General features: G+C 39.7%; 1 protein-coding gene across 1 annotated transcript in view; it reads left to right on the top strand.

Annotated features, from left to right (window-relative positions):
* LOC136875891 (dipeptidase 1-like) overlaps positions 1-14,168 on the top strand; it is a 164,269-nt gene that overhangs the window by 20,507 nt on the left and 129,594 nt on the right. Inside the window, exon 2 of the mRNA XM_068228242.1 lies at positions 13,110-13,256. Coding sequence (XP_068084343.1) covers positions 13,110-13,256 — 147 coding nt within the window. The remainder of the gene's footprint in view (positions 1-13,109; positions 13,257-14,168) is intronic.

Raw genomic sequence — 14,168 nt, 5'->3', positions numbered from 1 at the left:
GGCAGATTATGCCACAATGTGGATTTTGGGCGAGGCGGGTAAAAATTAGGACTTTCAGGAAATCAAAAATTATGGAGATTGTTATTATTACCCCTTAAACGGAAAGCTGTACGAAAATTTCGCCAAAATAGTCAGTGTAGAGGTACACAGTCGTTACGATTTGATTTATATAGATAAGGAATCTGCTCCATGTAAAACACCTTTTGGGCTATGTCCGCTGGACTTAACCTGCAAAAGTGACCATTCATGATATCTCCCTTATTAATCCTCCTGACGAAAAAATGCACATGAAAAAAAAGGTTTAGAGGTGGAATTCCATCAGGTTTGGTCGATTTCCAGTCAGGTTGGTCTTGTTCTGTATATATTGTGGAAGAGTAAAATCACCATTTCGGTTCCTTATAAACCGCCAGTCCATTCCGGAACATGAAATGTTATTTACGTTTAAAACCTACCTTTGGACAGGTGGATGCTAAATATAAATTTTGTTTCGAATGTCTTCAGTAGTTTTCAAGTTGTAAGGAATACGCTTTACACGCACCCGCTCGTGAGTTAAGTCCGATGGGACTTGTACAGAAAAACGGTCCTTTAATGATATCTCCCTTATTGATCCTCGTATCGAAATGATGCACATGAGAAAAAAAGGTTTAGACATTAATTTCTACCAAGGTAGGTAGACTTCCATAAACTTTTGTTGTGTATATTTTTTGGAAGTGCAAAATCACTGTTTCGGTTTCGTATAAACCCCCAGTTAGTTCAGGGATTTAGAAACAATATTTGCCCTGAAACCTATCAAGGACAGGTGTATTCTAAATACGAATCTTGGTGGAAATGCATCCAGTAGTTTCTAGCATTCACGTACATACGGCGTAATTAAGGAAGAAAATAATACAGTTAAGAATGTTGAAACTAATAGAAAATGGATTATAACTGAGGACAGCCGGATAACGACAAATAAATAAATGCCGTGAGTTATGGATATAATAAAGCGCTAACAGAGGAGAAATTTAGGTTCAGTGATTCTTAGGTAAACAAATATGAAGATGACTAATGGTGTTATTACTTAATCTATTCGAGGGCGGTTATAACCTCCAACGATATTCCGCCAATATCCCGCAGATGAGCCGATTGATGCCTCTCTTGCCATCTACCCAAGGAACAACCACGAATTTAAAAGCATGATGAGGAAAATGGCAATACGTTACTTCCCTACTGGCATGCAGTCAGAGACGTTGCCATGGTAACCTGTAGGTTCGTTGTCGGTCTGTCGGTCACTAAATGCAGAGCATGATACCAGCAGAAAATTGTAAATTTCTCCGTCATGTGAAGAGTAAGGTAAATTATGAACATAACGAAAGTTGTTTATAATGAAGAGACGTTTCACGTACGGTAAACGAAGTTTACAGAAAATCAATAGTATAAGAGAAAATAGAGGAAAACCACTGTGGTTTTCCTATAAACACCCCGTCTATTCAAAGATTTTAAAATTATATGCATATCGGAACCTTTCCTGGGATGAGTATACTCTAAATATGAAGTTTGGCTGAGATCTATCCAGCCGTTTCGACGTGATGGTGGGAAAACCACTCTGGTTTTCCTATAAACCCCCCGTCTATTCAAGGATTTTAAAATGATATGCATATCTAAACCTTCCCCGGGATTAGTATACTCTAAATACAATGTTTGGTTGAGATCCATCCAGCCGTTTCGACGTGATGGTGGGAAAACCATTCTGATTTTCCTATAAACCCCCCATATATTCAAATATTTTAAAATGATATGCATATGGAAAACTTCCCCGCGATGAGTAACCTCTAAATATGAAGTTTGGTTGAGATCTATCCAGCCGTTTCGACGTGATGGTGGAAAAACCATTCTGGTTTTCCTATAAACCCCCTGTCTATTCAAGGATTTTAAAATGATATGCATATCAAAACCTTCTCCGGGATGAGTATACCCTAAATATGAAGTTTGGTTGAGATCTATCCAGCCGTTTCGACTTGATGGTGGAACAGACAAACAGACAGACAAACAGAAACAATTTTATTTATATAGATTTTTACACTCGTTCTTCACCCCCTTTCCATCCCCGCCCAAAGGAGTCCTATGAGTGCCTTACACAACAGTATATTTTTTTCCCAGATATTAAGTCGTATTTGTACCTATTTTGGTTGACAGCTATGCCCAAACGTACATCCATAATCTCACTGCTCTAGAATCCTGGAGCTGACGTTGCCATGGTTACGGCAGTTCATTTCTTTATCCGATTCCTAGAGCAGGGGTAGTGTGGTGCCAATATCTCCGTAACGGTTGGTTTTAGGGCCTTAAAACATGGTTTTCGGGCCCGTAGGGCTTACCGAGTTTTGTTCTTTGCGTCAAGAGGATTAAATTGAGCTTTGTCTCGTCCTTATACGACAAATTCGATATTTTGCCTATAATAGTATAAGAGAAAATGGAGGAAAACCGTTTTTCCTATAAAACCCCCGTCTTTTCAAAGATTTTAAAATGATATGCATATCGAAACCTTCCCCGGGGTCAGTATACTCTAAATATGAAGTTTGGTTGAGATCTATCCAGCCGTTTCGACGTGATGGTGGAACAGACAAACAGACAGACAAACAGACAAACAGAAACAATTTTATTTATATAGACTTGTACGTTAACTGTAAATTTGTATGTTTTCGAATCGAGTATAATAATTATAGAATTTGGGATTTAGTTTTTCGTAGTTCCCCGTTTTCACCCCAAGGAAATGATAGGGCTCTACCTTCATTAAGGCCACGGCCGCCACCTTCCCAATCCTAGCCCTTCCCCATCCGTTCGTCACTGGAAAACTACCAAAAATGTAAGTATGGGATTAAGCAGGTTCTCATCTCATCCGACGCTTCTTTAACGTTGCATTTCCTTTGTTTATGCTGTATACGATGTCTCTCTCAAATTTATGTTATGTCACCATTAATTTCTCTCTGATTGAACACGAATTCCTGCGTAAGTGCTGATGTCACTTAATGTCTCCATTCGCGCTCCAGACGTTTGTTTATAGGAAGAGTTTTGAGAGCGGAAATTACTTCTGGCAAGTCGCTGCGCTGCCGGTCTATTTGATAGAAATGTTATATCGAGTTAAGCTATTAAATCAAACTTCTCTCGTCAAGTCCTGTTAAATAGTAAACTGTTGAGTAAGTTTTAGTTAAATTCGTCTTCAGTAGTCAGTCCTGTTGCTGCTAACTTGTTCGCTCTATTTGATCTGGGCTCTTTCTTCATTCAAAGAAGTTATTCATTGAACCTACAGTAAATGTAGCTTACGAGCTACAAACTCCTGAGAGGCTGATTTACTTCTGCTGACTGAATTTCCTTATTCCTACGGAATATTGCTAATAATGAGATTATACAGAGTGGTCGTAACCTAATTTCCATCATTTTATGGGCATATTACCGATGAACTTTACATCGATTTAACCAAAAATAGCTTCGTATAAATTAACATAACGGTGATCCATTTGGGCTATCTCAAAAATAAAGAACATCTGAACATAAACCAATGTATTTACAAACTTCTAACTTAGTACACCTACACACAAAGTCACAAGTCTTCAGTTAAGCAGTCTTGTCCTCCGCATGTCCATCATGGCAGACTCGGCAAAACTTCGTACTCTTCGGACAGATCACGCCATGTGGCCTCGAGGTCTCCTGACGTGATTTGTAAAAACAACTCCGCAATTTTTCGTCGCAGATCTCGCAGATCCATTGGGTTTTGGCCATATACGTGTGAGGTAGCGAACTTCTATACGAAGAATTAGTGTGAGGTCTAGTGAATAGGGAGGCCAGGGGTTCTATCCACCAAGGCCACGCCACTAGTCGTTGAGTGTTTCGTTGAGGACGCGGACTACCCTATATCTGACGATCCTCTGACATGTAGTGAAAGAGATGTGTTTCTCAGCCAACATTTGGCGCAGAAATTAGCATGCCAACGCCTGTCAGATATTTTGCACTCTGTTCATGTTACACAATTGTTCGGCCGTTTGAGACACGTTGAGTCAGTTCCACAGGAACATAAAATCCAACCACTTCTTCATATCCGGTACATGGGTCCGTGATGCCGCTCGTACTGAGCTCTAAACAGTTGTTAACTACGTATTACGCTCTATGACAGCAACTATGACGTCACCATATGCCTATATATACGTTGCGCTGCCCTCCACCGTTGTCTTGTTGTATTATGTGATAGGACGTGGGAGTGTGGCTGAGCAGCACAGGTAAACTTGTGCTTTCCCTTTGCAGGAAGTTTATTTTATTCTAGGACTTTATCTGAGAGAGCTGGGACTCGCATAAGACGCATCTTTTTTAAAGCTTTCATTATGTAACCGGTAGGGGTGCGGCGGGTCTCCTAGAGGATAATGCCCTCTCTCAGGCCAGGGAGATTTGAGATGTATGGGGAATGTGAGGGTGTTAGTGGCGGTGGCCTATGCTAGGAACTGTCCCGACCTTCACCTTAGTATAATACTCATCACGTAAGGCTGTACACTAAAAAGCAAATATCCCCACCCTATCGTCTTTTTTTTGAACGGTTCATGACTGCTGCCAACTTGACGAGAGGTAACCATCAACAAACAAGCATCAATGACATCATCATCATGATATTCTAAAGGCTAAGCCTTGTCGCTGCAGCCACAAATGTCTATCTTGAGCCAGTCTTTTCAACTCAGCGATGTCTTGAACTTCATCCTTAGAAGCAGGTTTTACCGAGCTCGATAGTTGCAGTCGCTTAACTCCGGCCAGTATCCAGTATTCGGGAGATAGTGGGTTCGAACCCCACTGTCGGCAGCCCTGAAGTTGTTTTTCCGTGGTTTCCCATTTTCACAACAGGTAAATGCTGGGGTTGTACCTTAATTAAGGCCACGGCCGCTTCCTTCCCAATCCTAACCCTTTCCTGTCCCATCGTCGCCATAAGACCTATCTGTGTCGGTGCGACGTAAAGCCAATAGAAAAAAAGAAGCAGGTTCTTGAAATAAGACACTCTGGGTCGTCCTCTTCCTCTTTTTCCAGCAATTTTTCCTTCAGTGATGTCACAAAGGAACTTTTCATGCCGCACAATGCGACGAATAAATTTTATTTTCCGTTTTTCAATTTCAGTTATCAGATTCCGTTCTTCTCCTATCTCTCTAAGGACTTCGGTATTGCTCTTCATTACAGTATAACTTATCCTCTGCATTCTTCTTCAGATCTACATTTCAATGTAAGTATCTCAATGTAAGTACCTCAATGTAAGTATCAATAATCGAAGTTCCCGTACCTTAGTAAATGATCAATCAAGATATTCACAATTAAGTTTTCAAGTTCACTGAGGAATTAAGGAAATAAGCACTCTTCTTCAGCCTCACTCAATTTAATGTTATATATTTCTGAATGTATTTTGATATACCGGCACGCATTACTATAACCGCATTCTTCGGTGTTGGCTCGGTGTAAATAATTCAGCTCCCTTCGTGAAATGTGTTATTACTTGTTGGACTGAAAGGAAACCACACTGTAATAATATACACAAGCAAATATATTACAGTCCACCTCTGTCACGAAATTTGAAAAGTGGTACGATGGCTGGAACGGGGTCCACTCAGCCTCGGGATGTCAACTGAGTAGAGGTGGCTTCGAATACCACCTCAGCCATCCTGGAAGTGGTTTTCCGTGGTTTCCCACTTCTCCTCTAGGCAAATGCCGGGATGGTACCTAACTTAAGGCCACGGCCGCTTCCTTCCCTCTTCCTTGTCTATGTCTTCCAATCATCCCATCCCCCCACCAGGCCCCAGTTTAGCATAGCAGGAGAGACCGCCTGGGCGAAGTACTGGTCACCCTCCCCAGTTGTATCCCCCGAACCAATGTCTCACGCTCCAGGACACTGCCCTTGAGGTGGTAGAGGTGGGATCCCTCGCTGAGTCCGAGGGAAAAGCCAGCCCTGGAGGGTAAGCAGATTAAGAAAGAAATATATTACATCTACATATGCCGTAACTCAATAAGAATGCACAAAGGCTAAGTCTAAAAACCATACAAAATTCGTGACACTATACAACGTTAGGTTAGGTTAGGTTGATAACGAAATTTCCATTTCAACTAAATTGTTATTAGAGAAGGAGGTAACGATGCTTTCATTTTCTTAGGAGTTCTTGAAGATTTTTTTGCTTCTTATACATCTTAATTGAATTTATACATAGGAATTATAAGAAATAAGTTCGTTTAAACAAAATGCTACGTTCGTCATTTAATACCAACTACGTTATTAAATGCCACAATTTTGCTTACCTGCTATTACCCAAACAGATTTACAATCCTACAGAGAAAGAAAATATGTTTTACTCATATCTGCAAATGTAACACTAGTGGTTTTCATAATGCGGTAGTTGCAGGAGCCTATCGTTTAATCGCGCAAGTTAAGAAAAAATCATGACTACGTAGTGCCAACCTGCAGGATTTACAGTAACTGTAAGACGTCGTATCGGCAAACAGGATCCCTGAACTGTTCTGTTAGCGACACTGACTCGAACCCAACAGCTAGCAAATAACTATAAATCACTAGCTTAGGTATTAAGAGGAGAGAAAGAGTAAGGTTGTACCCTAGCGTATAAGTCTATATGGCAGGGACTATATAGTAGAATGGAAAACAACGAAACGCCATTCTCAGGACAGCCAATGGTGGGGACCAGCTCCTTTCCATCAGTGAATTAAGAGGTGTAGAGCATCGGTAGAGCCGTGGCCACCGATACGGCCGACTCTGCATACGGTGCATACAATCTACTACTACTATTAAACGTCTTCATTCCTCCCCTGAAGGGGGAGGCGGGCCTCTTAGACGGTCACGCCGTCTCTCAGGCCGGGAGATTTGTTACGGTGAAGGAGATGTGCGTAGAAGGTGAGGGGGGTAGGCGGCCGTGGCCTACACTACGAACTGTCCCGGCCATACATCTTCATCATGAAAAGTTTTCATTCCCCTCCCTGAGGGGGAGGGGCGGGCCACCTAGAAGGTAACGCTTTCTCTCTGGCCAGGTATCTTTTCAATGTTAGAAATTTATAGTGCCTCAATCAGCATTCAACTGTGTGTGTTAATTTGTGTGAGGCCATGGAACTCTATGGTTCTAGAGTATTGGGGAAAGCACGCAAGTGGTTCATCACTCTTGAATTACATCTCACCAAGCGAATTAGTTAGAAACTGCGGACACTTATGAATATTTAAGTGAATTTCTCGATCGGCAAGTTCTTAACTGCTCACTTCCGAACCGCATCTCTTCATCGTAAATTATTCCATCTTGTTTCAGCTGCTTTTTATGACTGTAAAGCTATTTATCAAGAACGTAATTTCATTGTGTAAAATTTAATGAAATTCTGTTCTAAGTTCTCCATTATGGGACTAAATTTTACACCACGTGGCTTTTAGTATTTCCTATTTAGAAATATGAATGGTTTGCCTTGCTCATCCATAATATACTAGCTTACTGGAATCGTCAAATTTATGCCGAGTCTCTGTCATTCGTGACTGTCTGCCACCCCATGTTAAAGCCCCTCCCGTTTCTCTTAAGCTAGGTTATTTATATTATTTCCACTATGTTGTCTGCAGATTTGTTTGAATTAACTTGTCATTTTTATTCCAAAATTGTACCTTTACTTTACACCCTTTACTTTTTTCCTTGCTGCGTCCTTCTTAAATTGCGCGCTGTAACAGTTTTATCTTTAAGACTTTCTCCCTTGTCAGCTTTAAACTTTAAAATCTTCTTTCTTGCTTAATATTCGATTTTGTTTAAAACTCTTGTTCTGTCTTTATTTCTTCATTTTCAGCTTGCACGTTACTTATTTTTCAGCTTTAATCTCACGCAAGTTCAAACTTTTACTTATTCCTTTATTGATACTTGTTTGGTGTTTGTTCAGTATATTGTGGTTTGAATTGATTCTCTTTTCTGTGAACTCCTCGTTCGAGGCAGAGGCTGCTTGGCTTAAAGTAAAAATAAGATGAAGTAGATTAGGGTCAATTCAAAGACTGATGATACATTGTCTATACATGATAAAGATACAGAACATATAGACTCTCCCCTATATTTCGAAAGTACTATTGCAACTGTAGGAGCGGAAGAAGACAGGAAAGCAAATGGTGCCTGTGTTTAACTGTATCCTAGATGGAGGAACAGGAAAATTGCTAGAAGGACTAAGTAATTTATTTTAACACAAATGTTAAGACAATTCTTCTGTATAGTTGTGAAGCCTGGAAAGTCACCCATAACAGCAAATCTTCACGATCGCTGCTCAAGGCGTATCATTAACAAAAGATGGTCGGATATCAAATGGATATGCATGGAAGAAAACGAATCAGCAGGCAACTAGAATCCAGATAAAGGAAGGAAAAGTGGTGTTGGATTCAGCACAATCTAAGAAATCGCGCTGGAGCTACTGAAAAGACAGCACTCGACTAGAACCTCCGAACCGCTCGACCGTCCGAGGAAGAAGATGATTGAGGAGTGCCTAGAAATTGATGAGACTTGAAATAAAGTGAAGAGGCTGGCCAACAGTAACACCAGGTGGAGGTGTTTCACGGAAGCCTTATTCTCCAGGAGGAGCAAGAGGAATTAAGACAAGTAAGTCAATCAACCAGAAGTATAAAGTTCGCTTTAACAATCAGTACCTGCAAGTATCACAGTTCTCTGTCAACTTAGCTCCTAATTATGGAGTTTAGCTTCCAAACGATTCCCATAACAAGAACAGACGGACATGCTTCATGCCACCAAAGAAAAGTGTGCTCTAGCCAGTTTGAAATATCAAAGTGAAAATAAAAAAAGGCTTAACATGGACGTAGTTCCATTATTCATCGACCGATTCAAATATTCAGCTTGGGCACCATTAAATTTTGGATGTAATTTCCTTGCCTCGTGTAATTTAGTAGTGAACGAGCACCCACCTAGTTAGATAGCTAACAGGATCTATTAACGAACTTCGGCCTCTCATTTATTAACTTAAAGGTCAATTACTGGCTTATTAAAGCTAGGAGTGTCACTTAGGGTTTGGCCCACTAACGACTCTCCTGTCCACTAATTTTGATCAGATGGCTACTTAATAGAATAAATTATCTTAAATGTGTTATTAGGAGGTGGGTTTCTCTCGCGGGAGTATATGTGTTGGGATATTGTGCAGAGATAAACTCATAGGCACATAACTTTTAAATAATTCCAGTTTACCAAAAATGAGTTACACTATGTAAATACAGGTATACTAGCAGGTACCTGAATAGGAAGAAATGAGTTTATTAATAATAGCATAACGTGTTTCGTGCTATAATAAGATCCTCAGATACTTTTGAATAACTTATTTGCATGTGTATTTGTGATAAGACTAACCGATTGGCCGGTACTGTTTTTTGGAAGATAGGACAAGGGTACATCCAAAATATACCTAAATAACAACTTGTTCATACTTTGATCGTGATCCTAGACAAACGCTACAACGCAGTAATTTTGCTCAATTACCACTCTCACAAAATAAATGAGTGTGTTGCCTATAATATTCCTAACTTATTGACATAATAAAACAGCTTTGATTTAAAGATTTGTAATTTTTTGTTTGGGCTGCCTGTGGACCGCGATGCTTGTGGTTCAGTTATATTGTTGTTGGTGTTGTTGTTTGCCACTACTAGTGTTATGGTGGTAGGTTTGACGACCGCTTTCATGCTGGTGCCTTGAGCTTATCTATTGGCCCAGCAGTCCTTCATTTTCTTGCTTTTCTTGCTTAACAATATCTTTCATTCCTCGAACCATTTCAAGGGCTCATTGTAGATAGATTCTGGCTTCGATGATTAAGTGGTACTCATGCCTGTTAGTTATTGTGCCTTGATTAATATCAAGTTCTGTGAAGTCCTTCTCGAGCTGCTTGATCAACAGGCATCCAGCGATTTTACGCTTATTGACTATTTTTACGATCTCATAGGACATCCTGCGGGGTCCATTCTTCCATGTTGTACAATCCTTGCTCGTACTATCTTTCTTAGGAATTTCTTTTCTTGTACTTCGAAGGCTCTTTGCGGAGTCTTCTTGGTTAAATTTTTAATCTTTTTAATACAGTATTCGTGCATTTGTTTTTCTAACTTATTTATTTATTTATTTATTTATTTATTTATTTATTTATTTATTTATTTATTTATTTATTTATTTATTTATTTATTTATTAGTGGGAAGCATTGTTTTAGTTGAATTTTTTATAGATAGATAGATAGATAAAGATTTTATTTTCTGTGGCGAAGTTAGGGCTCTTGGCCCTTTTTTACACTTAACCACACACATATTGTTATAATTCCATACAATGACATTGATTAACTTAAAATACAAAGAACTACAAATAACACTAATTTTTAAGACAAAAATATGAATATATACATGCAAAGAAGAAAGAAAGGAAAAGTAACTGCCTACATAATACAGGTTTGAAAAAAAATGTCAATACACAACGAAAGAAATACGAATGTAAAAATACTAGTAAGCTTAATACAAATATTAAATGAAATTTAACTAATTGTATCCTTGCAAGACTAGATCTAAGTTAAATACTGTACTTATTAGTAGCTATTTTTAGGCTACTTCTACTTCGTAAATACAATATGGATGTTTTTATTTTAACTTAAAATGTAATATTAAACCAATATATAATTTATTGTTCAATAATCTCATATCATTTTCATCGCTGCTACGAAGGATTAACTACTAAAATATAAAATACAACGGAATTATTAACTAATTTTCATCCCCATTTAGAGATTTTACTATAAGATAGCTTATAAAATTTCACTATATTTAAATAAAGAAAAATTGAACGAGTCTGTGTTGGGGTCACGGTCATAAGTCGTTTTTTCTTGGAATACGTACCGAGTAATAGGAGCTGTCTAAATGAAGTATTTGTCAGTAAGGGATTGAAATTTTACTGTTGAACATTGTATTTCTATACAAATGTACACATCCTCCGAACAGGGTGATCAGTATCAACATCCATAAGCTCTAAGCCTAAATCATTTTCCACCACTGGGGCAGTAGATGTGCTCGGTTGGGGCTGAACAGGACGCTTGCCCGCCTTGAATTTGAAACGCTCCCGTAAGTCTTCTGATGTTCGTCCTGGGTAGTTTTGGACATTATGTAACTTTGACAGAACAATTTTCAACGTCTCCAACACATTTTCGATCATTTTAAAGTAATTTACTGTTCGTATGCCGTGATATTTTGCGAAAGAATGAAATGTTTAGCATTTTTTTCACACTACAATTATCTTTTAATGTTCGCTATTTGACACATTTTGGCTTACCAACTTATAGAATGCCCTTGCAAAAATTAAATAACACATTATACGACGTGCTATATCACTATACTGCCGGCCCCGTGGTGTAGGGGTAGCGTGCCTGCCTTTTACCCGGAGACCCCGGGTTCGATTCCCGGCCAGGTCAGGGATTCTTACCTGGACCTGAGGGTTGGTTCGAGGCCCACTCAGCCTACGTGATTAGAATTGAGGAGCTATCTGACGGTGAGATGGCGGCCCCGGTCTAGAAAGCCAAGAATAACGGCCGAGAGGATTCGTCGTGCTGACCACACGACACCTCGTAATTTGCAGGCCTTCGGGCTGAGCAGCGGTCGCTTGGCAGGCCAAGGCCCTTCAAGGGCTGTAGTGCCATGGGGTTTGGTTTGGTTTTATATCACTGTACTAATTCACTAACTGCTGGTCGCGCGGCAAGATTATTTTTGTACCTCAAGATAGTACTATTGCATCATCCGATGACGTCATACCTAGATAGGTCCTACGACTCCTGTAACTTTAAAACGAGATACTCTGGTGCACTGCCATCACACGTGTTGTCTAGAAATTATTTTGATTTTAAAGGTTTCATGCTTTTTAATGCTCATTTTTTGCAAGTTGCTTTACGTCGCACCGACGCAGATAGGTCTTATGGTGATGATGGGACAGGGAAGGACTAGGAGTGGGAAGGAAGTGGCCGTGGCCTTAATTAAGTTACAGCCCCAGCATTTGCTTGGTGTGAAAATGGGAAACCATGGAATACCATCTTCAGGGCTGCCGACAGCGGGGCTCGAACCCACTATCTCCCGAATACTGGATACTGGCCGCACTTAAGCGACTGCAGCCATCGAGCTCATTTTTTTGTAGTGCTCATCAGCCCAAGTACCGTTCCGAATTTATAGTCGCATGCTATGTCAAATGAATTTTCCATTAACCTAAGTAGCTTTAGCCTGCCCAGATTACTGTTGCTGAAACAGATACTGAAATATCCCGTAATCAACCGTGTTACTCATCTCTTATGAACAGGTAGGCTGCCTCTTATCTCAGACAGCTCTTCGGGTATTGAAGGAGTCGGCAGACCTGTGCAGGTCGTTTTTCTGCGAGCTTATTTCGATAAATGATGGGTTCAAAATCCACCGTTGGAAGTCCTGAAGATAATTTTCCATGGCTTTGCATTTCCAGAAAACAAACTCCAAGACACTAGAGCAATATTCTTGCAACATTTTCGAAACACTGTTCTTCTGTTGAAAATCACCCAGAATAAATCATGCTGCTTTCCTTCGGATCCTTCGCAGTTCTTGAATCAAGTAATCCTAGTGTGGGCTCCATACAGTGGTACCATACTGTAATTGGGTCTTACCAGTGACTTAGACGCCCTTTCCTCTACACTCTTACTGCAACCTCTAAATACCCTCATAACTAGAGTCCGGATTATTAGGTACTGATAGGTTAGAATGCAAATTTACTTAAGCCAGTAACAAGTATACCCTACACTGTACAACGGTTATGCTATGAGATTTGCATGGATATTAGGGGTACAGCCTATAGAACTCCTTGAATTATGCTACTCTTCCTACACTATGGTACAACGTGTTGCATGACGCCCCTACAAACCAAATTACTTCTCATTCTAACCTATTACCACCTACAAATCCGAGGTATACTCATAACATATAAAACGATCTGTAAGACCGATGTTGAATCTGTAGTAAAGGAAGAGAATGAAGAGCAAAGCTCCTCATGTGACCTTACAAGACTCGCTCCTCTATTTGGCTTCAAATTAATGAATGATGATATTTTCTTTGTTTCAGACGTGTCTAACAAGCGTCACGTTCCCGACATCAACCTGTGCGCCTGCGGCTCAGAATCGGACTCCGACACAGAAGGGGAGCCTCCGGATGTGGAACGGTTGAGACTTAAGAAGACCCTCTTTATACACGGATCTACACATAGTGAAGGTAAAAATTCAAACGTATGTATTGTACCCTTACTTGACTGTCGTGTAAAGGTTCTTCCATGTCATGTTAATTCAACACGAGTTTCTAGAGTGTGCTATCTCTTGAACAAATTCTTTTAAACGATTTCAGTACCGATACTGATGTAAAATAGATTTCGTTATAAATCTTTTGGACCACGAGGGAGATATAAAAAGCGGACATGCATTAGTCTCATTCTCACATTATTAAAATGTTCGTACAGTTCTAAAGAATAAGAAGATTTACATAGGTAAAGATCGTAGTGTTAGCACGAGGTCAAAATATGTGTTTTTCTCTTTGTAGAAGTAGCTGCTGTGAGTAAGCGCGTGGACACTTTCAGTAGTGGATTTACTGGACATTGAAAACTTCGAGTCATTTTATTATAATTAAAACAGACACGAAGAATATTAGTGCAAAATAGTGTAAATATTTGTGTTCGAAATTTTGGAACTGTGTCATATTTTATTTTGCAAAGTGCGACGCATGAACGTTGATACCCGGTACGTGGTTGAGTTAAATCTATTTTTTATTTAATTCATCATATAGAAATAAAGACAATCCGAGTTTGATTATTGTTTATTCCAACGTTAAGTTCCAGCTCGTATATTTATTTCGCCGAGAAATTTTGAGAAAAGATTTCTACGGGACATCATGCCTTCCGAGTCTACCCCTTAGTCCTGTTTCCTGATACGGTGTCGGGGATGAAGTGAGATTAATTTATATGACAGCTGGATGTCCATCGTGCCGCCATCGTCAGTTGGTGAGCTAATGATGAAATTAATGACGAGTGAAACTGGGTATGGAGGTGGAGGGAATCGGCTGTAATCTATGAATAGCAACTGTCCAAGCATTTGTCTGGAAGTGAAAATGGGAAACCAAAGGAAACCTTTGTCA

The sequence above is a fragment of the Anabrus simplex genome, chromosome 6, assembly GCF_040414725.1.
Source record: "Anabrus simplex isolate iqAnaSimp1 chromosome 6, ASM4041472v1, whole genome shotgun sequence".
In the NCBI taxonomy this organism is placed as follows: domain Eukaryota; kingdom Metazoa; phylum Arthropoda; class Insecta; order Orthoptera; family Tettigoniidae; genus Anabrus; species Anabrus simplex.
Note: the sequence above shows the minus strand (reverse complement) of the source record. Positions and strands in the feature narration are given on the sequence as shown.